At 27.1% G+C, this 26,863-nt stretch overlaps 1 protein-coding gene across 5 annotated transcripts in view; it reads right to left on the bottom strand.

The window, feature by feature from the left end:
* Window positions 1-26,863, bottom strand: part of Rbcn-3B (WD repeat-containing protein Rbcn-3B) — a 47,578-nt gene that overhangs the window by 19,390 nt on the left and 1,325 nt on the right. For 3 of the 5 annotated variants that reach the window (XM_016068933.4, XM_043050968.3, XM_016068932.4), the window contains exons 2-17: window positions 25,094-25,277; window positions 23,462-23,568; window positions 21,670-21,748; window positions 17,445-17,613; window positions 17,292-17,362; window positions 15,469-15,585; window positions 12,656-12,801; window positions 11,809-11,899; window positions 9,953-10,118; window positions 8,870-8,952; window positions 6,556-6,715; window positions 5,483-5,703; window positions 2,557-2,752; window positions 1,476-1,808; window positions 927-1,058; window positions 475-587 (exon numbers count right to left, since the gene is read on the bottom strand). In XM_016068933.4, coding sequence (XP_015924419.3) covers window positions 475-587; window positions 927-1,058; window positions 1,476-1,808; window positions 2,557-2,752; window positions 5,483-5,703; window positions 6,556-6,715; window positions 8,870-8,952; window positions 9,953-10,118; window positions 11,809-11,899; window positions 12,656-12,801; window positions 15,469-15,585; window positions 17,292-17,362; window positions 17,445-17,613; window positions 21,670-21,748; window positions 23,462-23,568; window positions 25,094-25,264 — 2,355 coding nt within the window. In that variant the 5' untranslated portion in view covers window positions 25,265-25,277. Of the gene's footprint in view, window positions 1-474; window positions 588-926; window positions 1,059-1,475; window positions 1,809-2,556; window positions 2,753-5,482; window positions 5,704-6,555; window positions 6,716-8,869; window positions 8,953-9,952; window positions 10,119-11,808; window positions 11,900-12,555; window positions 12,580-12,655; window positions 12,802-15,468; window positions 15,586-17,291; window positions 17,363-17,444; window positions 17,614-21,669; window positions 21,749-23,461; window positions 23,569-25,093; window positions 25,278-26,863 lie in introns of all 5 variants that reach the window. The other 2 variants (XM_087163672.1, XM_071185343.2) reach the window with 1 other exon arrangement.

Raw genomic sequence — 26,863 nt, 5'->3', positions numbered from 1 at the left:
CTTCTTCCTAATTAATTATTCTAAATGAAATACTTTCTCACACTTTTAAAAGCCACATCCTGTTCTTAAATCTATTTTTGGCTCAAGTATGCATTTAATTAAGAGCAGGACATTTTTCCCTTTGCTCTTGTGTGGGAAACGTTCGATCTATCTCATAAACCAATAGCAACTACTAAGATTTCCCTCTTTCCCTAAATTAAGACATTTTACGGATTTTACTTTGCAAGATTTTCCCTAACATATAACCAAGGAGCGCAACTTTTCGTGTGCACTTTTGACTCACTCTCATGACTGCTCTTGTCTAAATAATTAATAAATAAATTTTGTACCCTCCTTCCCGACCTATGACCTGTTTTAATCCTTCCACTCGGCAACGACGTTATATATATATATATATATATATATATATATATATATATATATATATAGCTAAAATGGAAGAAAATAAAGAAATTAAAACAGAAAGAAAAATACCTTTCTGCGAATAGTAATTTCGCCTGAAGTGGTTTTGAATCCAACACTTTCAGCTTTGGCTTGAATTTTTTGGGCAGCATTTTCAGCTGTATCTTTTACTTTTGCTAAAAGCCCTGTAAAGAAAAATCATAGATAAAACCAATGCTTTTACATTTTGAGTAAACCTAAACCCCACCATAAATAAATTGCAGGTAACATAATCAAAAATACATAAATTGCATTTAATTAGCCACTAAGCCAACCATGGTAGAATCTCATACTTTTTCTCTAAAATACTGCTAATGAGAGTTAATTTAAAAACATTTTCACAAAAGACTCAGGTTCTTAGCTTTTAACATTGGGTTCAGGTTTAAAATAATACAGTTGAAGAATATATAGCAATCATATATCTTACACAAAATCAAAATTTTTACAATACTAACTGAATAAACTTCAACAATTAAATACTTTACCAGAAAATTTTTTCTGAGTCTCTGGAGACGTTGAAAGAGCTAAATATTTTTGCTGTTCAGAAGGGTTAATTAGACCTTGGACTTCTAATTGCCCAGGTGAAAGGGATGCATACTCTTCACTTAGAAGCTGAACTATTGAAAAAAGAAATATGCATTTCAATTTTTAAAAAAATATATATTGAATATAGTGTCAAACGTCTTGAAAATGACCAATGACTTGAAAAATCAATTAAAGAAAAGGGAAAAAAGATAGGTAAATATAGTTTGCTAGATTCTGCAGAAAATTTCCTTTTTCCAAGCTTCAGAATTATTTTTTTAATGATTGCAGAGCTAATTAAGAAAAGTTTAAAAACAATACTTTAAAAATAATCATTACTTCGACAACACTGAGATTGTTAAACTTTAAAAAATGTTTTTTTTGTGAGAATAAATAACTGGTTACTTCAGCAGAAAGAGGCAAAACATGCATTTCTATCACTTTCCTTTTCTTTCACATATTTTTCAAATCATCAATCATTTTTGGTATGTTCCATATAACTCAGTACATACCAACTAAAGCTTCAATATCAAAAAACAGGACATGACTATCTTGGTCTTTAGGATTGGTCTTTAGGCCTTGAATCATGAGAGGCTGGGCTCTAGAACGCTGCATTTCGGTTCCATCGATTGCACTTTGGGGGGAAGGATGAGCTTGTGGGTGATGGAGTTGATTCAATCCTCTTTGAGTGGCATGGCGTATCGCTGCTAAATTTCGATGCCTTAAACCACGTAGGAAATGAATAGCTGGATTAGTCATTCGATCGCCAGAGCTGACAATATTTTCATCACAAGCACTTAAGATTTCTTCTGCAGGAAGACCTTGTACATATCTGTCCAGGTGACCTGCAACAGTGTTTAAAGAGTTTATGAAGACAAAAAATTAAAAAGGGAATAAAAAATATTATTAGTAAGAATGCTGAGGTGAAAAAAAAAGCAGTTTTATAGGTGGGATGAATCTTGGAGCATGATCAAACAATTAGATTAAAATACACTATGATAAAGAATTTAAGGGAGCTTTTAGTTTGAATTTATTACATTCTTTCTTGTCTCTGACAGATTAGATTAAATGAGGAAGTACTACATCATAAATAGCCTTTATTGCTCGGTTAAGGCACTGAACTGTCATTGTGATAGACAAGGGTTTGATCCCCAGTGGTTGCTTGATACCCACTTAGTTTCAGATCGATGAGTACCAGCTTGTTGTTGTAAAAAGAGCTTGTGTGCAGTGCTGACCACATAGCCATGACATTGGTCATGGAACTGTTGAGCCTTAACATCTGTGACCCCTAGCCCTCAAAGGGATTACAGCAGGATTGCTTGCCTTCACTTTGAAAATAATAAATTAGATAATTATAATATTATGTAATAACAAATCATTCTTACAACAGCTAGTTTGCAGGCAAGACGGTCATGTGGTTAATGTTCCACTATTTTTAGATCAACGGTATGCTCTTGACAATGTGGTCAGCATTCTGTGTAGACCTCTTTTATTTCTCTGACAAGTTAGTACCTATACGTCTAAAGCAAGGTGGACTTTGAGAAACCACAAAGAATATTAAAAAACAAAAAGTAAACATTTAAAAAAAAATACCTGTTTCCATTTGCCAAACATAAACTGATCCATCTGCACAACCAACGATCATGAAATCATCTAATGGTCGGAATTTAATCACTTGGATCGGAAAAAGATGCCTACTGGCTAACATGATGCATTTCTTGTCTTTCAGTGCCAGCAGAGAAACAGAATGGTCACTTGCTACAGAGCAAATAGAGTGTAGAACTCGATTCTGTGAAATAATATTCAAAATAACAAACTTCAAACTTATGGTTAAGAGTAAATAGATATATTTCTAAAATTATTAAATTAGTCAGCAAAATTAAAATATTAATGAATGAAAATTTTTATTTAAAAAAAAGGCTTTAAAATAGTAAATAAATAACAATAAATTATTAATTCATGTTTTGATGACTTTCTGTAAAATCATATGCTTAAAATTATTACATATTCCTGTTTTATTTTTATACATGATTTCATGCTTCATAATTTTTTAACCAGAAATGACTCTTAACAAGGGCATTTGATCAGGAACATTTAACATTAATAACAGTATAATTTTTTTTTCTTTTTACTGAAATCAAAAGAAAAATAGACAGTTACATTTTGTCCCCAAAAAACATGCATTATTTATAAATTAAGATGATTACTAAGACAATAAACTTGAAATCAAGTATAGAAAGTTTCTTTTACATGCTCTATCTGTATCATAGTTGAAACCATAATTGTTTTTTTTTTATTATTAAATTTTGAATTCAGTTGTTGATTGAAAACTGAAATCTATGCACTTTTTTAATCCTTCAAATCCAAGGATAAATTAAGGTCAAGCTTCAATTGTTAAATTTATAGCTGAAACCAGAAAAAATGCTTATTACTAAACTGAAAATGCATATTACTACCCTTTAAAAATAATGCAAATAATTTAAATACACAAGAAATATATTATTTTTAAGATAATATTAATATAAAGCTTTTTAGTTCAGAAAATTACTTGCTTATTTTAAATGAAAATACACTAGTGGACAAAATTAGGAGATGGAAAACATTTTCGCACATGTAAGATACCTGCACACCGCTCCATGTGTTTGACAATGGTTCCGTGAATACCCAGAGGTACAGGCAGGAGGTCCTAGAGCGTCTTTTCAGGGGCGCTGTTGGCCCTGAGTTCATTTTTATGGATGACAATGCGCGACCACATAGGGCTCTCATGGTTGATGAGCATCTGGAAAGCGAGGATATTCAACGAATGGATTGGCCAGCCAAATCCCCCGACCTGAATCCTATTGAACATGCTTGGGATGCTCCTGGGAGAGCTATTGCGATGCGCCAACCTCCCCCCAGAACCATTCTGGAGTTAAAAATTGCTCTGGTGGAAGAATGGGAGGGTCTTCCACAAGTCCTCCTTAACAACCTTATTAACAGCATGCACACTCATTGTGCATGCTGTCTGTCTGTCTGTCAGGGGTGACCATACACCATACTAGAGGCAACACACACTGTACAAGCCTCACTTCTATTGTCATCTTTTATCCTTAAGTTCAGACTACATTGGATTTGTTTGCAATAGGTCTTGCCAGTGAATGGCACTTTCATTTTTGTTTTGCATACTTTATTATCATGGAATAAGCTATATCCATACCAAATTTCATTTATTTATATTCAGTATTTTTTGAGATATTTAGGAAAATGTCTTCCATCTCTTAATTTTGTCCACCAGTGTAGATATAATTTATGGAATATAAAATAAGTTATAATTAGATCGACACACATTCTATGGAAAAATTGAAAAGATGCAGAAATTTAATTAAAAATAAATTAGAAAGTGTCTAGCTTTTGATAACATTTAAAAACTAAAAAAAATAAAACAATAATAATAAATTTATTAAAACAATATATTTCAGAACAATAAAAAATATTTTTTAACTTAATTTTTATTAACTTAATTTTAACAATATTTTTCATTTTTTTCATGGATTACAGAAACCCTCATAAGGCATATGCAGACAATTCATTGCTTTATTGAAAGTACGGTTAAAGGTAAGTAGGTTCGTCCTAAGAACTAATAATAATGTTTTTGAAATATAAAGTAAAAATTGGTATTAAAAAAGATAATTCTAAGAGTTTCATATAATCAGGGGTCTGTCCAGACATTTTGTGAAAGGTCCGTTTTTGTAAAATTGTGAAGAAATTACTCGTAATTTGTGAATATAAAATAAACGTTAAGTCAATTTCTTTCAACCAGGGTTCGCTGTTGTAAATTTGTGCAAATAGGGTCGGTTATTGCAAAAAAACTTTTTCAGGGAGTTTTTAAATTGTAAAGACATACAAGATTATGCTCAACACTGTAAAATTATAATTAAAAAAATTAAATTTAAAGAAATAAACAGCAATTGCAGCTACTAAGTTAGCAATGCAACATATACATATTTGGTATTTAGTCTATATTGCTGAAGGCAGAATATTCATTTCGGACGAATAAAGGAAGAAGCGTCTGCCGAAGACAAAATTTAGTTCGTTTACATCTGTCTTTCTTTCCACCACCCCCTTCCTGGTAAGGGTTTATTCGATTAACAAAACAATAATGAAGATAAACAAATTTGTAAAGGGTTCGATTAAAAGATAAATTATTTTGTGAAGGGTCCGTTTTTAAGTTAAAATATTTTGTGAAGGGTCCGTTTTTATGTAAAAATATTTTGTGAAGGGTTCGTTTTCTTCTAAACAGACTCCTGATAATTTTTCCTTAAAAATAAGTACATTGGATAGATGTTTGCCTTTTAGCAGTTGTGATAGTCATAGGTATATACTTAATGTAATAGAAAAATTATAAAGCAATTTTGTCATTATTTTCAAAGTATTGTCACAAATTTTAAAGACAAATCTGACCACATAAAAAAAAGGCAACACTATCAGAACAAAATTTATACACAATACAATAATCCTTTGTATACACCTAGACACTTACATTGCAATTGACAGGAGGAACAATAAGCTGTGTTATTTCACCGGCATGCACACAGAAACGATGTAGAAGAGTTCCAGTGTAGATGTCCCACAAGCACACTGAAAAATCAACCCCACCTGACAACAAGTGTGCAATGTCATATCGATTATGGATAAGATGTGGGTAGAGTAAACAATTTACTCGTCCATTATGGCCATGTAATAGCTGGTGAGGTGGCCAATCTACAAATGAAGACAAAAATATTAAAAGAAATTAGAAAAAAAAATATTACACATATAAACATTCAACATCAGTTTTCATTACTATTTCTCTTACAGAAATAAAAGTAGCACTTAAAAATAAGTCTAATGAAAAGATGAATATAAATGTTTATAAGTTACGATTTATTCAAATTTTTTTTTACCTTTTAAAAAAATTTAGAAAAAGGATGCTCTTCAGAACAATAACATATCTCATTGATAACAAAGGAGGGTGGATCATTTAGTAGAAGGGATTTTTTTTTATTATTCAAATCAATCACATTTTTAAATTATCAAGGAGAAAGTTTTCAAAAAAAGACATGATGATTTCTGTGTTGATAATAAGATGTTTCTGTATATTATGCTGCTATATAGAGGAAATTTCAGAAACTTATTCAATACCTATCTAGAAACGATGTTAATGAACCATTTGATTTAAAATGGTAACCTTTGATAAAACAACTGGCTTATCACTATAAACTAACTTATCACTCAAGCTCTTCAATTCATACGTAGTTTCTAAGTTTTTTAATTCTCCTACTCTATATTATCTGCTTTTTTTTTCTTTTTAACTCAGATCTTACAATTGCAAACAAGATAGAAGAAGTTTTTAATTCTAGCTTTTACATTTAATTTACAACCCTGGCATGACTATATTTTTAAGCAGATAAACAAATGATAAATTTTAGAGGGAAAAAATTTTTTTCGAAGTTTTTTAAAATTAATTATTATAAATTAAAAAATGAATAAATTTTATAATAAAATTTATTATAAAATCTAAAATTATTTATTATAAAATTCAAAAAATAAAAAAAGATTAAATATTTACACAACCTTCATAAGTTTGATGTTTTCCATACAATAACTGTAAAAGAACAGTTTGAGTGGCAGATATAATGATGATGGAACCATCTTCACGACCCAGAACTAGACGACCTTGTAGTGGAAGGTAAACACTTGCGGTTAATTTGAAGTTAGGGTAATCAGGGGTGAGCTTTAAAAAAAAAATTCAAACTTACAATAATATTCATACACTGCATCTGCATTAAGTAAAATGACACAATTTGCTGTCATCACATGTGACAATGCTGAATTTAGAGACAATTATCTAATGTGTAATCATAATATTTTTACAACAAATTTGTTTCTAAATCCAATAGCTCTGATCTAAAATTGTATTGTTTTTAATGTGTTTAGCTTTGTAACTTTCTAATAGCAAATGTGCACATTAAATTAATGTTAATAATAATAATGTTTATATTAATTATATTCATATTAATGTTTCTATTATTTATATTAATCATATTAATGTTGGGAAATAATTGTTAACCATACCTATTTTTACTTGTAAGGACAAAGATACTTCAAAATATTCCCTATTTTCAGCAAATTTTTTTTTATCTTGAACTCGGTAACAGATTTTATTCATGCTACTGTCTCTAATCAGGTAAATTTATTATAACTATTAAAATGAAACACTTAAAACATTTAATAAACCACGATTTTAATTAAGAATAGAAAAAAAAGCTACAGTAAATTTCTCTACACAAAAACACACAGACAGCAGAATTTGTTTTTAGCATCTCTTACAGTTTTTTTTTTTTTTTTTTTTTTGCATTTATTTAAAAATATATTAAGGATTTTGAGACAATGCAAGCTTTTGTCTTATAGACATAACTATAAGTTTGTGATGAAATGGCTGTTTCTTAAATGTAAAAACAATAAAATATTAAGAATATTAAATTGAACAAGATTTTTGAAAGTCCTGGATTATAATATTTAAAACATATTAAATTGAAGCTCATATACAAAACATATGATACTGTTGTGAATATAATACTGTTATAAATATATATAATAATGTTTATATATATGGATATATATATATCTACCCTATAATAATGGAAGATACACTTGAGATTTTAATATATTTGTGACTTTTGTTTTTTTTTTTGTTTGACTTTTTTTTCTACTTTGTAATTTTAATACATTTTAGTTCATGCAATTTTTCATACTTTGCATATAAAGTTTAAAGCTTTCAGAGATTCATGAGACCGGCAATAAATTATGAAAGAAAGCGATTTTGAACACCCTATGCCAGAAAATCAAGCAATAAGCTTGTAACTTGTATTGATTACTTTAGTTATTACTTTCAATAACTGCATAAAATTTTGTAATTCTAGCTTAAATATTTCTGGAGAGAGAAAATTTTTATAAGATTATTTTTGTCTTATTTGCTATTACTTTAAACATATTCCGCAAAATTAAACAAAATTTTTGAGCAATTTAAAATTAATTACAAAACTGTTTAAAATTTTTAAAAAAATTGTTAAAAAATGCACCAAATATGAGTATTTAAAGTAGTTTTTTTTTTGTACTGTGCATACACAGAAAAAATTTAAAACTATTTTCATAATTTCATAGTGAGTCATATTTAGAAACTAATAGAAAAAATTTGGGTTCAAGATCTATAAAAGTAAAAAGTTTCAAGCAATTTTCTAAGAAGTTTCTGCACTCTTTAAAAGAAAGCTCAAAATGATAAAAGGTTTTACACATATTTAATTTCATTCTTGCAGTCCAATTATTATAAGGTAGTATAATTTGCAATGCTACATTATAAAATTTGTAGAAACCCCCTGGTTGTTTTGAGCTTTCTTTTAAAAAGTACAAAAACTACTTCAAAAATCGCTTGAAACTTTTTTGCCTTTTTAAGATGTTTAAATTAGATTTTTTTCTTTGGTTGCCAAATGTGATTCACAACAAAATTATGAAAAAATAATTTTAAATTTTTTCTATGCATACGTAGTACAAAAGAACTACTTTTAGAGTAATCATATAAGAAATTGATACAAGTTACAAGCTTATTGCTTGATTTTCTGGCATAGGGTGTTCAAAAATACTTGTTTTCTTTCGAAATTTAGTGTCAGTTTCTGAAAGCTTTAAAGTATAAAAAGTTTGAAAAATCACATGAACTAAACACTTCTAAAGTTAAACAGTCCTCTCAGTGAGAAATTCAAAAAAATATCAAAAACTGAAAGTGTCTCTTCCACACATAATTATTTGTATTAAATTATTATATAATTGATGTTTAGGTAAAACCTGATTCATCTTAAATTTATACAGCCTAAATAATAAAATATTTATTTACCATTTGGTCTAGTATTCCAGCAGGGGTAGGTGACATTGAATCCCATGCTTCTTGTAAACTGATAGTAGATTTAGGATGATGTTCTATGAACGAAACAAAAGTCATTAAGCTAAAAAAAATTTTGACTGTTTATTTAATTATTTTAAATAAATTTCTTATAAATATTTGGTACTTTCTTTACTTGCTTACCTAAGAAAGGACATTTAATGAATAACAGAAATTACCTTTTTGCAACAATAAACACTATTTTTCAGAATCATACAGCTGGTTCTGGCATTCATATTCATATATATCATATTCTGGCACTAATATTTTAACTCACAAATGAATTCGATAAAAAATAATTAAAATATATATAATCAAAGTGGAAGAATATTTTATAAGATTTAAAAATTTAATATTAGATTAAATTGAAACCAATCAAGATTTCATTAATATATTAATACAATAACTAAAAATTTCTCAAATGTAAAGTCATATTTATAGTCATTATAAAATCATAATGTAAAGTCATAAAATGTTATTTTTATAATTCATTTGAGATAGTATACACAAACTATCAAGAAAATGAATTATTTGTCATTTTTGCCTGCTTTTTCCATTTGATTGGAGGGTATAAATTATAAGAAATTTTTTGTGTGAAGAAAATCGCGTTTATTTTTAATGTTTATAAAAAACACCAAAAAAAATAATAAAAATACCAAATCAGGTATTTTTAAAAAAAATAAAGACTATTTCTTAGTTTTTCTTTAAAAAACATTTTATATTAACAAAACTTCATATAATTAGTTTAAATGATTAAAAGATTAATTCGTTTAAACTTAATGATACTTGTATCATTAACTGATAGTGAACTTACATTATTATGTATTCTTGTTTAATATACTGCATTAATTTAAAATATTTTGCATGAAGTTCAAACATTTAGAGAAAATTGAATCTCTCTAAAGTTTCAAAACATATTGTGATATTTAAATAGCTTTCAATTGGTTTATCATATCTATCACACAATTTATAAATTGGTTTTACAATCTATGAAAAAAATTACATATATCTATTATAATCCAAAGAATAGATACTTACCAGGACATGGTGCAACTTTGTCAGAAATTATTTTTTTAACATCAGCATCTGCAATAGTGGGTAAGTTCCAAAATGATACTCGACCATTCGAATCTCCACGAAGCAAAATCTTTTCAGAGTGTCCACGGGCAGAAGTGAAACTCATTACAGGAGGGCAGAGCAATCTCTAAATTAAACATTAAATAATTTTAAAGATTGATATTTAAAAATTGATGGATAACACTATGCTTTGAAAAATGATAGAACATGTCACTCAAAATATTATAAATGAAATACTTAAAAAATAGTTTTCTTAAAAAAGGAAAAATGTCATTCAATCATTATCTTGTTCGGGTGCAATTATCTATTAATGTTATGAAAACCAAAGATTTTCTTTATAAATGCACTTTTTCATAAAATGATGCAGAAAGTTCATTAAAATTTATCTCGTAATTCTTATAGACTTCATTCATTTTCTTTATAATAAAATATAATGATATATATCAATACAATAAATTTTTCCTTTAATCTCAAATTAACTCCCTGACAGTATTGCCATGTTAAATTGAGTAAACTCTGTAGAAAACTCTTTGGAAACGTTCAACTAGTAGGAATGAATCAATATTTTCAAGTCTTCTTTTAAAAGAAAAGCATCAAGGAAAAGCAATAATATAGTTTGATACTCCAAATTATTCTAATTTTATCCCGCAGAACTGTTAAGAAAAAAAAGAGATTATTTTTATGTACATACCTTTAAAGTTTAACTTTAGTTATAATTTTGCTTGAAGAAATCTGCTCGTGCAGTATACTTGTTTCACTTTGGAGAAATACATGTCCTAAGGGATATATTATAACTAATTTTTTCCAGCCTCTAAAATTTTTTTGGCATATTTGAAGCACTATAGTGCTTAAGTGGAATGAGTTTCTAAAGTCCAGCAGATCTTATGAACATTTTTATCAGTCTTTCAAAAGTGGCTATGACATAAAAACTAACTTAAAAAGCATCAATTATTTAAAACTTTGCATTGCAGATTTTTTCAACTACATTGAAAGCATTCAGTCAGCCAGCCATTTCTTTCTGATTTCATAACATGCCCTAGATTCTTAAGTGCTGTTTTTTATCACAACAATTGTTCCTTTTAGTACAGATATATATGGGGAAAAAAAGTAAAACTTACATTTGAAATTTTGAGCTTTTCATTCAAAATAGAGCCAAAATAAATAAATAATAATTTTTTGTTATAAATATTTAGCCAAAATTATAAAAAAATAATCTTAACTAAGTTAAAACTTACATTTTTAATCACTTTACAAAAAATTAACCACCAGTTTGACTTTAAATGAGGTTCCAGGACAATCAAGTGAATCTTAGTTTCTGACATATTATTATACAACTTAATATTTTTAGTAAAATCATTTATAAATTCTCAACTTTAGTCTGTGTTGTAGTCTGCTTTAAATTTTAAAAATAATGAAATAAAGAATATTTAAACATTTCATGCTTCAACAACAGTCATGTAGTAAATGCATCTAGCAACAAAATTTTTATATAAATTTGCTCATTATCAATTGGTATATGCAAATTGGTGTAAGCAAAAATTTTATAACTTGTAACTTAGTAATGATCTTGCATGTAAAAAATTTTTTATATACACTACATATTATATATGTAACAATAGTATAATGTGTTTAGATAAAATGTAAGTAATGATTGTATCTTGTCAAATATAATAACTTAGAATATAAAACAGAAAAAATTATATAATAAGATGAATACGAGCTTATAATATATATAGATGAAAAAGTAGACTAAGATGAATACAAGTTTATAATGCAATAAAAAATGCAACACATAAAAAAAAATTTTAAATAATTACTTTTTCATTTGGTAAGGCTAAAGTTCCATACAGAAGTGGCTGATCCATTGCTTTCGATTTTGAATGAAAATCTTCACTGCTTCCATCGCAACTGAAAAATTAAAATATTCAGTAATTATTAGTTTAACATAATTAGTTTCACATTTAAATTTTAATATTCTTCAGCTCTTATACATATTCTGAGATAGTATTTAACTGTTACAAGAAACAGAGTATTTCATAAAAGTTCATACATGTACAAATTTAAAAAAGTTTTAGTTACATAAAAGTAATTGTTAGATAGTATAACTTATTGAGAAGATACAAATATTAGTTAACTGCACTTTTTTATTATGATTTATCACATAAAACCTTGTTTTCAAAATTTTACATTTTTCAGCACATTTTTCTGACAAAAATCTGAAAAATAATATTCTTACCAACATATAATTACTACTCAGGATTTTAAATTTGATAAGTCTTTAAAAAAAACTTTTATAGTTCTGCAACAAGAATGTAGAAATTAAATTGTGAAAGTTTAAGAAAAATTAAGCTTAACTTGACTCAAATGAAAAAATCCCAAACTAAATTTGAACCATGTCTGATGGTAGATTTCTTCACAATTTTATATATTATGACAGATTAGTATATAAAAGAACAAAAACTCATAGTAAGAAAATTATCTACTTTAAATACTTATCTAATGAAACTAAAACATTCAGCAGAACAAAATTGAGATATTGAAATTGAGACGAAAAATACACTAACCCAATGCTCTTTCCTCGCAGCTTGCTAATAAATAAATATTGTTTAGAACAATAAAACAAGCAAAAAGCAAAAATTAATAAAAATATATTAAATGATTTACTTAGAAGGTAATCTATACATATATCCTTTTCCACTATCACTGAAAATTAAAACTCTGTCAGTAGCTAAGAAATCACCACCCATCCAACGTTCATCTCGGGGATTATCTGCAGAGCACAACAGCGAAAAATCCCCAGCATCATAAACCTTGGAAAACAAATATTATTTGTGATTTAATATTTTAAATTTATACAACAAAAACATTTGGCAATAAATAACTATTAAATTTTATAAAAATTTATTGCCATTAATAATTTACAGCCAAAAACATAATTGACAAATGGTTCAGTATCATTAAATAATTACATGAACAGAAAAAAAACAAATCTGATTATTGCTCTCTAACATAATGTTTAAATATATACTACCTAAATGTATGATAGTCATCTGGAAAGTAAATTTCTCACGGAATATAAAAAGCTATAATAATACTGTATATCCTGGCGTATAAGCAGACTATTTAAACCCCAAAAATTTTACAAAAATCTAGGAGTTGACTAATACACCATTAATAAAGTTAGACATTCGTCGATAGTGAAATAGCGATGCATTATAAACAATGAGACAGATATGAATAACTCTGTATCAATTTAACCCTTTCAAAAACTATTAATATGTTATATAAATTAATTTTGTATTTTTTCTCATCATATTTAATTTAAATATTAAGGTTTTATTAGAAACAATACTATAAATTACGTTCAGAAAAATTTAATTTAATCAAAAATAGTTCAAAATATTGAACACAATGAAAATTTTTAAAACTTATCATAAAGCTACAAATTTAAATATTCCAGAACGCCACGAGTCAGATTCAGTAACGTTAACAGTATTGTTGTACGGATTTCCCTCAGTGATGAATTCTACTTCATCTGCTATGTTCATCCAAATAATTAGAAATTATGCACTTTTTTTAAAACGTTTTACAATAACATTTGAATTCCCATTTTCCTCAGCATCTAGAACATTTGACACAGCATATCTATGGGAACAGTGCGAATATTTCCTGTTTTTGAAAGGATTTATTTTCCTTTCATTAATCATTTATTTCAAGTTGATTGAATAATACCCTTGAAAGGTATATTTAACCTTATATAACTAAACATAAGTCTAATAGACTATCGACTCATGTCAATTTTGAGAATTCCTGTTGATGTTGCGTTTACCCTAGTTCACTCATAGTACAATAGGGAACCGATTATCCGGAACGATCGGGACCATCGCTATTCCGGATAACTGATTTCTCCGGTTTTCTGAATCGCTACAAAAAGACGTTTTTTTTATTGTTAAACATATTAACTAAAAAAAAAGTATTTGGAAATAATCTTAAAAAGAAGAAAAAACGATGAAGTAATACGCTAATGATTATTTATAAAATGATGGTAAGGTAAACATCGTTCAAAAAAGAAAGAAAAATCCAAAAATCTTATGAGGAAAGAGAAATTTTTTTTTAATAAAATGGCGGGAAAATGTATCGAATTTCGTTCCGGTTTTTTGGTTTTCTGATTTCCGGATGACGGATTCTGTACTGTACCTTCATAAATAGAAAAAAAAGTTAGCCAAAGGTGATAAAAACAGCTGTACATTTGCTAATTTTTGAAATTTACAATAATCATGTCAGATGTTTAGCTCTATCAACAAACAGTCAAATGTTTAGTTCCATCAAAATCAACATTGAAGATATTTTGAATACCAAAAAGCCCACAGACTACACAACTAAAAGTACTGCAAACAAACCCAGAATTTATGTTTTTCATTCCATCTAAGAAATGCAGAATGACAAAATATGTAAGCAAATACTGAGAGAAGGCTATTAGAGGAGAGCACACTTTTAACATTTGCCATGAGTGCAAATGATAATTTTTATAACATTTCTATTTTTAATTGAAATAATATAATACTTTTTTTATGTTACACCAATTACCTTGAAATAAATAAAGTAGTTGTTTTTAGTTCGTAGTTTATTAGTCGAATGATTAGTTACAGATTAACACTGATTTAAGTTCAGTCATCTAGGGTTAATGATGCCTCATAACATTTATTTTAGGACAATTGTATCATATCCAGAAACATCAAAAAAATCTCATTTTCGAAAAGGGAGAATCAAGCACTTTTTAAAAACACCCAATGAAAAAAAGCACCTTTAAGGGCACGAAAATAAGCACCTTTAAGCACTTTTTGAAAATGCTACGGACCATTGTTACCCCCCATTCCCTTTAAATATCACAATTCTAGTGACATTTAAGTTGTCAAATAACTGAAATATTGGAATATATTTTGCAATATATCTTTTCAGGTAATAAAATTTCTCTTTTAATGAGCTGAGGGAAACTTTTTCCCAAATAGCCCTTGTATCTTGATCTTATTAGTATCATTTAAAGAATTTGCATATTACACTATTTCATTGTTCTCAGATATATACACATAATGTACACATGTAAGGTATACATATATTATCTTTCTCACTATGGCATAATATTTAAGAAATTGCTTTTGAATTTCACTTTATCTCTTTTACATACATTGATGAACTGGAAGCAATATTTTATGGCATTCAACAACAAAATAAATTATAATTAAAGATATGAAAAAATTTCAAATTAATAAATTAATATGTATTACAGCTGATTGTTTATAAACGGGTTGTGACGTGTGTATGGCTGATGTCATATTTTTGGCCATAGATGGCGCAGCTGAAAAACAAGAAATGCACAATATGTCTTAAATATGCTTGGTATAACCAAGCAGGCTTCCTGGCTTGGCAAGTGGCATTAAAAACAACAACACAACAGAGCTTATTATAGTTATATTTACCTGCCAATATTTGGTACAAACAATAAGAAGTGTCCTTTGATTAAAAGCACAACAGGTCAATTTCAGGGCATTCAGGCATCGAATTGGTTTTGACTCATCTTCATAAACAGGTTCATTCTATTAAAATGGAATTTTTTAAAAAAACACTTAAATTAAGACAAAAATTCAAACAATATTTCATATAAATTGCAAAATAAATTAAAGTACTACAAATCATTAATTAGTATAATTCTTAAGCTTCCAAAAATACCTCATCCTTATAATTTGGATATATTTAGCATTCTTTGTGTATTAAAATTAAACATAAAATTAATAAGTTAAAAAACTTTAGCTAACAAAATATAAGTAGCAATATAAAGTTCTCAATATAAATTAAACAAAATATAAATTAAATAAAATATTAAAAAAATTAAATATTGTTATATGTTCACCTAATTTAGATTTGATGTACTTCAACTAATCTATTAATAACAGCAAAAAAACTATAGTTGACAACAAGTCAGTTAAGGTAAGTTGAAATTGTAAGTCCAATCCCAATTTTCAATAGCGTTTGGAATAAGAGATTAATCTGTGGTTTCTGTACAAATCTTCACATATGTTCTTCACATTATTAAATAAGAAATCAGACAATAAAACTGGAAAAATCATCTGACCATTATTTTAACACTTAAGATATCTGTCTGGGTAAAAATTAGCTGTTTCGGCAAAAATTTTATTATTAATATTTATACTTTTGTTTATTAGCTTTCCAAAACTCTTTAAATATTTGTTCTCCAATTTTTAGAAATGAAGCTATAGTTGTTTTATCATATGTCGACAGACAAAACAGAAAAGGAAGTAAACTCCTTAAAGTGAAACTATAATGTTTTTTGTTATGCTTTAAGTATTTTAATCTTTTTCATTAGAATAAATTTTATGTTCCAGACAAATATAATTTTCGGACATTAATTCTTGAATAACTAATTTTTTTGCTGACAGAAGTTTCTAGCATTTTAAATGCATCGTCTGAAAAAAAAGTTACATTTGAGAAAATTTAAATTCACTAACATGCAATACAAAAAAGTTTATTTTAGAATTTTTTGAAACTTTGTATACAGATGTTGTATAAAGTTAGCTATGATTTGAACTAAAAGCTAGGTCTAAGTGAGAATTTACAATTTTTATCAATCTTTAAGTAAGAATGTTTAGAAACTTTTCAATTGAAAAATCAATAATAAACAATATATTTAGTTCCATTTCATTGTATAGTTGAAATTTTTAAAAAATTTTAGCTCAAAACACGGGTAACAATATTATTGATCTAGTAAAAAATTAATTTTGATATTTAGGTTCCGCAATTTGTTTTAGAGTTCTTTGCCTGACATGAAAAATTTGTAGTTTTTATGCTTAAATTTGAAAAAATTATTTTAAAAAAATATTTTATGAACTTTTTAAACTATTTCAAAAAATTGTGTCAAACCCAGTCGGACGTCTTGAAGCGAAAATTAACACTATATTTTAAAAATGATATTTGAAAATAGTCCTTGCAAAGCAATAGAAAAAATTTAAAAGACTTCTTTGGATAGAGATATATTTAAAATGCTAAAAAGTTTAAAAACTTCCAAATTCCATAAAAAAGCTTCACAATTCAGTATGCTAACAAAAAGTATTTGAGTACTTTTTTTAATGTATCCAGCATCTTGGCAATTTTTTTCTCTCTATACTTCAACTTATTTGACAAACTGTGCAAGATTATAGAACAAAACATTTAAAATCAGAAAATACTCCCACAAACTAGCTACATAGAACTATTTTATTGATGAAAAAAAAAAAGATATAATTACTTTAGCTTCATTTCCAGTAATTGTCCATACTTTGATATAACCTGAAGCAGACAAACCAACAACAATGTCATCTAGAATAAGGAATAGAAATTAAATTTAAAACTGGACAATTAAGTTTTTATCTTCTGTATTAAGTTGAAGTGGCAGATTTACCATGACTTTTCACAGGACGAAGAACGTGTATTGCACTCATCCAATCAGGATTAACACGTGACGATAAAGTGAATAGAATATCTAACGTGAGAACATCCATTACTAGAATCTCTGCATAATAACCATTACAAAACAACCGCACATCATTTGATTTAGACACATGATAAGACTGTAACAAAAAATTATAATTAGTTTAGCATAGCACAATAAAAAGTCTTTAAAAACAGGTTGAATAAAATTTATTTTTATAAAAATGATTGGAACTGATTTGTTGACCATCTGCATACAATGCTTGGTGATTTTTTTATCGCCAACCACTTCAGGTGCATTTTTGTGGCTGCTTAAATCACTTAGTCAAATATCGCAACCTTATTAAACTCTAAATTCACTTGCATTACAGCAGTTTTTTAACAAAAAAATGCATTTCATAAATAACTGCAGATCTCTATAAAATGTTATCACACATGCAACTGTTTTATTATGCATCTGCACTCCAAGCCAAAAACGGAATCACAGATTGCAACTCTATGGAATTTGAAGTTCACTTACATAACAGTCAACAGACATGTGATTGTTAGAAGATATTATCTGAAATGTTTTTCTCAAAGTGTGTGTGTGTGTTTTCTAAGTACATAGAAGATTAACAAAAAACTATAATTTTTACGCATAAAAGTAAAACTCATAAAATTTAAAGAGAAATTTCTTTTTTATCAAATAAATTTTTTCCTCATCAACAAGTAAGAGAATATAAATAAAAAAATTGCATATTCCTCCTTTTTCGCAATTAGCAGGTCGTCATCACATCAAAAAAAATTTAACCATGAAATCCACAGCAACAAATAAAAAGAGGTTGATAATAAAACAGCATGTATTTTTACATCAAATCACGTGAATCGTATGTGTCAAAAAGGATAAATTAAATTATAACTTTCAAGATTCAGGTCTTCTATTGAAAAATACCTTATTAAAAGTATAAAGATTTTAAAAAATATGTGAAAATTAACAGTGATAACTGCTGAAAAAATGCTTTAAAAAAATAGAATGACCACATCAAATAGTGAACATTCAGGCAAGCAATTTAAATTTCCTGTATCATAATATTATGGAGATTTGAAAAAAAATCATGTGAAAATCAACAGCAATAATTGCAATAAAAAATGAAATGCTGCATGGATTTTGCCAAAATTGAGCGCATGAAAAAGTTATTACTCAAATGTGCAAATTTAAATTTCTTGTTTCTTAATAATATTGTATGAAAAAATCAGGATTTAAGAAACCCACACAGATATCAATAGCAATTACTCAGAAAAAATTTATCAAAAAAACAGTATTATCGTTGTGTAAAAAAGTGACTAATAAATGTATGAACTGAATTTTGCATGTCGTAATAATAATGCATAAAAAATAGAGCGATTTAAAAAAAACATTGAGAAAACTCGTAACCTATATAAGGATCTAAACACCTCATGGATTTACGATAGTATAAACAAGTTACTCAAAAGCACAAATCAAATTTTGCGTACCGTAATAATATCAAAATTTTAAAAACTATGAGAAATGAGAAAATCAGTTGCATCAACTGCAAAAAAAAAAATAATTGAAAAAAATTATTGAAACATTGAAAAATGATTACTGAAATGGATGATTCAAGATTTCCATGTTCTAATATCATATTACAAATTTGTTCGATATAATTGAAACCAAATAAAAATTAGGGCAATTATTTTACTTCGATTAAAAAATACTTCTGTTACAAATCGGATTCTCTAACTAAATTGCTACTCTTTAAAATATTATAAATGTTAGAAAAAGGCGAACAAAAATTTTTTTTCTCCAGCAAACTATCTTTTAACATGCTTGTAATGTTTCACTGTAGCTAATCTGCGTAAAAGAAAAGTTGTTATCACATATGAATGAGAACGAAAAAAAGAGATTGATGGTAAGGGTGAAACAAATGTCTCAATTATGAGATTTTGCATAAGTAATGAAATTGAAACTTTAGATAAACAAAAAATTTTGTAGTAGATATTGACGAGAAAATCTTGTTGGAAAATAAATTATTGATCAACAGTCTTGATATTTGCAAAATTCTGCAAAATTAGCAGAAGAATCACATGCCTGAATCAGTTTTAAGCAATAGTGCAGAACAATAACAATTATAACTAAAAAAGAAAATAAAATAAAAACAGTGAAGGGTATACAGGACAGTGACATTTATCCTTTGAAAAAACATTAGTGTAGGTATAACAGGCAGTGGCACTAAAAAGCAAAATTAAAACTAAACTATTATAAAAAAATAAAAGCATAGGAAAATTGAAAAAATACAGAAAATATTAAACTACTATTTTACAAGGCTAGAAATGTTTTATTATATCTCTAATAAAGTTTCATAAAAATATAGCAATATGTAAACACATAACTGTTACTTAATGACCCTAAACAGACATATAAAAGAAGACATAAAAAAAAACACATTAAAGTTAGTCACTTATAAAACGTGTATCCTACTTCTTTTCTTATATATTATTCTTTGAAAATATCATCATTTTAGCAATTGCACAGCAATAAAAACGTGACATGATAGCCATGCTAAGTTTTTTTTACATACAATAAATTTACTTCTTAATACACACTCAACATAGCAATAGATTACAAAATCTAATATATAGTTTCCATATATAGTTCCAATATATAGTCACCATAACATTCATCCCGCAGAAAAAAAAGTCCCATAAAATTCAATCCTAAAATCACAAATTAATAATTTAATTTTCCCAGAAAATTTTGTGTAGAAAGATAAAACTCAAATAAAACATTCAATCGTCAATAATCCCAACTGCAAATATCCATCTCCAATACAATCTCCTCATTTTCATGATACGCATAAATACAAAATTGTCATAGGCATGACGGAAACACCAAATATCCATCCTAATATAATCTCGCCTATGTCAGCATTCTATTTAAATTTCCATGATAACTAAAACCAAATTATTATAAGCTATCGCCTTACTTGGTAATAATTGTTTTTTTAAAACAGATGCAGATGCATAACAAATCTCAGCTAAATGACTAGTTGTAAAAATCTTATCGAGTTTACATATTATGCCATATATTTTTATAAAAAATAGCTCTCAGAATAACATATAAATCACATTATTTTTTAGTTTATACAAACCTTTTAATTCTTTGATAAAATTTGCTAACAATTAAAATTACTCCCCTTATATGTAGTCTAAATAAGTTTACAAATGCTTTGATAGTAAGGAGAAAGCTAAACAAAGATATATAAAAAAAACAGCTGGTTGAGAATAGTGATAAAACTGAATCTTTTAAATGCAAGAGAATTAAAAATTTAAAAATAAATTTTTAAGACTTTTCTCTATAAAGATTTTTTCAAATGATAATATTAGCAGATAAGCTTCTTAAAAAGAAATTTCATATCAAACACCCAACACTTTGAGTTAACAATAAATGAAACTAAGAATATAAAATGCTCTAATATCATAATAAAATTAAACTAAATGATAATTGTATCAAAAAGAAATGGATAAACATATTTACTAATATATATTATAAATATATTAGCATTTTCAAATAAATAACAGTACAGTATATGCAAGTAAATTAATTTATTATTTTAGTTTTTACATTAGCTAGTTAAAATTCAACTATTTTAATAATATTTAGGAATAACCCTAGAATCCATATACTACTGAGTGGAAAAGAATAATTTAGAATAAAGGCAGCAAATAAACAAGGATAAAACAAGATAAATAACAAATGTATCTTGTTTCTTTAATGCTGATATTTTTTTTGGTAATTTCTTTTGACACTAACTGGTGAATAAAATCAATGCTTTAGGATTTTAAATTAAAATGTTTTTAATTTTTTTCTAATAAAATGAGCCACATGAACATAAGTTGCATTGTTAGTCTAGCTCTGAGTTCATGTTCATTCTTCAGGCATGTAGTGCAACACATGATTCATTAACATTTAAAAGTATTTTTCACTCTTTTTTAACCCTTTTTTAGTGAGATTTTTTTCCAATTTTCGACCCCCAAAAAAAGCAAAAAAAGCAAATTAGCATATACTCCCAATGAAGAGTTTCCCAACATTTTAGTTTTGCGAAATATGAGATATGATTGGAAAACAATATCTTATTAAAAATACATTATAAAATACACGAAAATTTTTAAAACAATAATAGAAAGAGGAGTCATACATGAATGGCTGTGTGAATGTACTGCAACTTAACACTCTCAAGACAACGTCCATCAGTTACATCCCATAAAGACATCTCTCTAAACAGTCAAAATAGAGATATTAAATTAAGATAATAGAGATATTAAATATATGATACAAAATCAAATATATGGAATTATAAATAATTTTACAATGATTTTTTTTTCCATCCTTGAATCAAAATTTAAAAACATGAGTTGATGATAAATAAATTCTAATAATCTTTGTAATTAGAATTCATAAATAGAATTCATAAATAGCTTATAATGTCTAAACAAAAGAACTAAAAAATTCAATTTAAAGTATGTTTGATTAAAAAATATCAAGATATTTTAAAAATATTTGCAATAGTACAATGAATAAATAAATAAAAAATATATCAAGGTTACAAAAGCAATAAAATGAAGAAACATAAGAATCTTTAGCCTTCCTCGGCACCACGCCTAAACCATGAATCTTTAACTTTGGCAATAAACAGGTTCATACTTTTGGTATGGTACTAACAATATATCATATTTTGTTTCCTACGTGATACAATGAATGACCATAATAAAACTCTTAGGCTATTTTTACAAGAGCAAAAAATAGTAATTTTAACAAGATATATATAAATTTTTACAGTAGTATATGTTATTATATGACGTGTGTAGAAATTGATTTTTTTTTTAAACCCTTTTGGATGCAGAGTGCCCAGTCGGTGTCAGAAAAAAATGCATATTATTAACCTCTAGAAATTTAAAACTATGTATAAAAATAACAACTAGAAACTAACTAAAACTAATGGTCTACAATATTTAACAACAACTATTCTTTAAATAACATAAACCTCTAATAAATCCATCTACTGTATATAGTGACAGTTGCCAATATAGTCAATCATCATCTAAAATTTCTTGTGTTGGAAAAGCTAAGTGGTTGCAATTCTTATTTTACCCTGATTGCAAACACAGTAAGCCTATAGTAATAATTTAACCCATTGGCTTATGTAGTTGGCTCACAGTGGGTCACAGCTTTCAAGTCTGTTATTCTATTGCCAGCTGTGAGACGGGCTGAGCAGCTGTAACTTTTTCTTATTGCATTAAAAAAAATTACATAATTTTGAAAAAAGGTTATAGACATATATTGATGGCCTCATGTAAATGGATCATACTACTTTTCTAAAAAATCCAAGAAGAGTTTTATCTGTCAGCCAGAAAGATATCTTAATCACTTATAAACCTCAATCATGCTGAAAAGATTTATTGCTGATGAAGATTTTAAAAAATATCTTGAATTGATAAGGTGATTATGTTTTTAAAAAAGAAATAGGAGGTTACGGTACTTTTTAATTGCAAGAAGAAGGTAATCTGTGACATCTTAGCACATTTAAGTCAAATGGCACTAACTTTATAAAGATTCCTCGTCATGTTTTAATAAATAATAAGTGAGACTTCATGAAATATATTAAAAATTATAAAGTAGTGAAAGAAAAACAAAAAATTTTCCAGTTCATAACTACTCTATACACAGGGTGCGTAGCCAAATCTTTCAACAAAAATTTGCCCCTTTCAAGTACTTTTCAAGCACTCAAAAAATATTTTTAAGTACTTTATACTTTAACAAGACTACACGATCATGATAAAATAATAAGTTTCTGAAAAAGATTTTTTTTTTGATTATATAAGCCATCATAAAAATATGTAGAGGTTTATCGTGAATATATTTTTTACAAAAAGTATGGGAAAAAATAAAAATTTTCAGATTCAAAATAAATTAAATATTATTTATCTTACCCAGCTTCAGAAGAGCTAACTAAGAGTGTACTGTCTGAAGACAAGCTTCCATGTGTGAGACAAAGAACAGCAGCCGAATGGCCAAACAACAAGCAACGGGGAGTAATCTATAGAGAAAAACTAACATTACAAAGACAAAAAAAATCATAAATACAATATACAGTGAAAATTCGGTTCAATGGACACTCTTGGGATGGAAAAAAACAGTTTTTTTTACGAGAAGGGCACACTAAAAATGAAGGCTAACAAAATATACTGTTTTTAGAATAATTATGAAAATGTAGAAATAATAAAACCGTTTGTAAGTATTTATATTGATATTTATTTAAACTTAATAAAATCATAATTATTACGATACAAAAAAAGAAATAGATGAAATTTGATACATGTACATGCTTTTCTTTTATATTTATCCAATTGAAAAGAAATATGTGATCGGTCAGGAGTCTGTCCAGTCATTTTGTGAAAGGTCCTGTTTTTGTAAAATTGTGGAAACATTACTCGTAATTTGTGAATATAAAATAAACGTTAAATCGCATTCTTTCAACCAGGGTCCTGCTTTTGTGAATTTGTGCAAAAAGGGATTATTGCAAGACTTTTTCAAGGAGTTTTTAAATTGTAAATAGATATAAGATTATGCTCAACACTGTAAAATTATAATAAAAAAAATTAAATTTTCAAAAACAAACAGCAATTGCTGCTACTAAATTAGAGATGCAACATGCAAATATTAGGTATTTAGCCTAAACTACTGAATGCAGAATATTCATTTAGGACGAATAAAGAAAGAAGCGTCTGCAGAAAACAAAACTTAGTTCGTTTACATCTGTTAAACTGAAACTACCTATTAAACTGAATACATTTTAAATTTTAATCATTATTTTTAATTATCTCTAAAAAAAAACAAAAAAGTTTCGTAATGATACAAATAAATTTTTGTAAGCCAAAAATAGTACATACGATAGTCTGAGAAACTAAACAATAAAATTTTTTCTTCGTAACTCCATAACTGATTTAATATACAGAACAATAAAAACCTTTCTCTTTGTTTAGTACTTTCATTATAAATCAAATCAGTACTGTTATTGTAATTATTGTTTTAGTAGAATTGTAGCAGAATAACAAGTAATCTATTAAAAGTAAGATCTTAAATGTGCAAAAAAAATTAAATTTGTTTCTCATAAACAAGATAATAATCAAATAAGAAAATTTTTTTTTATATATATATACGATAAGTTTAAACATAAAAACAAATAAAACCGACATATTTGTTCTAAACTGAAAAGATATCATCACATAATTTTGCTCAATCACAAAAATATTAAAAAATAAATTACATAACTGTTTATACTTCTAAAAAATAAAATCTGAAAGGAAGAAACATTAAATAAAAATAAACACTACAAAAAAATTTTATATTTACTTGCATCTAAAACAATAATGCAAAAAAAGAAAATGTAAGAAAAGAAGAATCTGCAAATTAAATTAATACTGCCTCAATTTTTAAACAATAAAAGTAAATACAATAAGTTTATTGAATAATTTTTTTCTAAAATTGAATACTATTTTTTATGCAAATATGAAATATTAAATGCAAGCTTGTAGCCTGAAATATTGCTATATTACACCTACCTGCAAACCTTTATCTGATGTTGATACATCCCAAACACAAATACGACCATCATTACACCCAGTAACTAAAGTTCTTTGATCATGAGTTAAATGAATAGCAGATACACAGTGTGTTGGGGCTTTATTACCCCATAATACAATAGGGACTACAAGTTGATTTGATATAGTCATGGTGGAATTGAACCTATAAAATATTCAGAAAAAAAAACTGATCTAAAGATATAAAAACAAGCAACAAATTTCAAAAAATGTCTTTCTTTTATAAATATATAACAGCTCTTTTATTACAACAAGAAGTCAAATTAAAAATGAATAAATATTATATTTTATTCTATTTTATAAGCATTGTTGAACAGCCGACCCAATTTCTGGGTTTACGACTACTAATGTTCATCTCCGTAGCCTTGTAATTTTGAACCCAATCCAGAAGACAAAGGAACTCCTGGATCAAGTATTGGGAGAAATTTGCCTTCGTGGAGGACTTTTTGATGGAACTAATCCGCATTTGCGTTATATGGAGAGGAAGATCATGAGAACCTCCCACGATTAGCCTGACAGCAAGGGAACTCTAACCCATGATCCTCCTACCACTGAGGATATTTTACGTCAGGACTGTGGTCTTTGCAAGCCAGATGCGGAATTCGTATCGACCAGCCATCGCCGGGATTGAACCCCGGTTCACCTGATTGGAAGGCGAATGCCATCGCGGCTCAAATATTATATTTTATATCTATTATGTATTATAAAAGTAAAAGAGAATGAAACAAAAAATTCTTACAGTATTATTACATAAGTTCAGTTTCACTTCTTGACAAGTGATTTTTTTTTTTAAAACAAAGATTAATCCGCAAAATTTTACTCAGCCTCCTGAATTCGTGTTGAAAAATAAAATACCAAAATTAAAATATATAGTTTTAAATACAATGGGAAAAACGATAATGTTTTATTTTTTATAAACTAATCTGTAGTTTCAGGTTTTAAAAATCATTAGGTTTAAATCCACTCCACCAATTAAACAATACCACATTTATAAGAAATGGATACATTGCGTTTGTAGGTAATGAGACAAGAAACGAAACTATCAACTAACTATGATGATAAATTATAAATGATTGAATTTAGTGTAGGCGTTTTGATTAACCTTGAATATAATCAATACTATAAAAATAGTGGAAATGAATAAATTTACATAAATCCCTAAAAGAGTATGTTTGCAAAGAATTCATAAAAAGCTTAATAGGGACACAGATTGATTGAATACAGTCACATCTAAAATTTTTCAAAAGAAAAAAAAAATCATCTGTAAACACAAAAAAAATACAAAGGAGCATTATTCCACAACAGTACCTATTCATACCAACTATAATTATCAAGGTACTAAAATCCTAGATTTAGTACATATAAAACCTGGTAATACATATGTCTAAATTAAGTACATACATATAAAAAAAACTTTTAATTGGGATAGAACTTTGTGGCCATCTTGACAGAAGTACCAAAGGAAATCTTCGCAATACAAGAAACAATAGGTGCGACTAAATTCTTTCTTTTATGAACAAAACAAAGTTTTTACTGTTATCAAATAGTCAAAATATTTTTAATTTTATTTCGATCGTGTTAACAGAAAGATTCTCTTAATATTTTTACCTAAGTGACATCAGTTTCGCTTCTAACCCAATTAAAATATTCTCCAGAGGTTAACTTTTAACTTACTCAATCTATTGGGGGAAGAAAAATGGATAAAATGTAAATTTCTCAGATTATACTGAG

The sequence above is a fragment of the Parasteatoda tepidariorum genome, chromosome 5 (genome assembly GCF_982258835.1).
Source record: "Parasteatoda tepidariorum strain Cologne lab strain chromosome 5, Ptep-v5.0, whole genome shotgun sequence".
Classification (NCBI taxonomy): domain Eukaryota; kingdom Metazoa; phylum Arthropoda; class Arachnida; order Araneae; family Theridiidae; genus Parasteatoda; species Parasteatoda tepidariorum.
The sequence above is the reverse complement of the archived record's forward strand: the minus strand, read 5'-3'. Positions and strand labels throughout refer to the sequence as shown.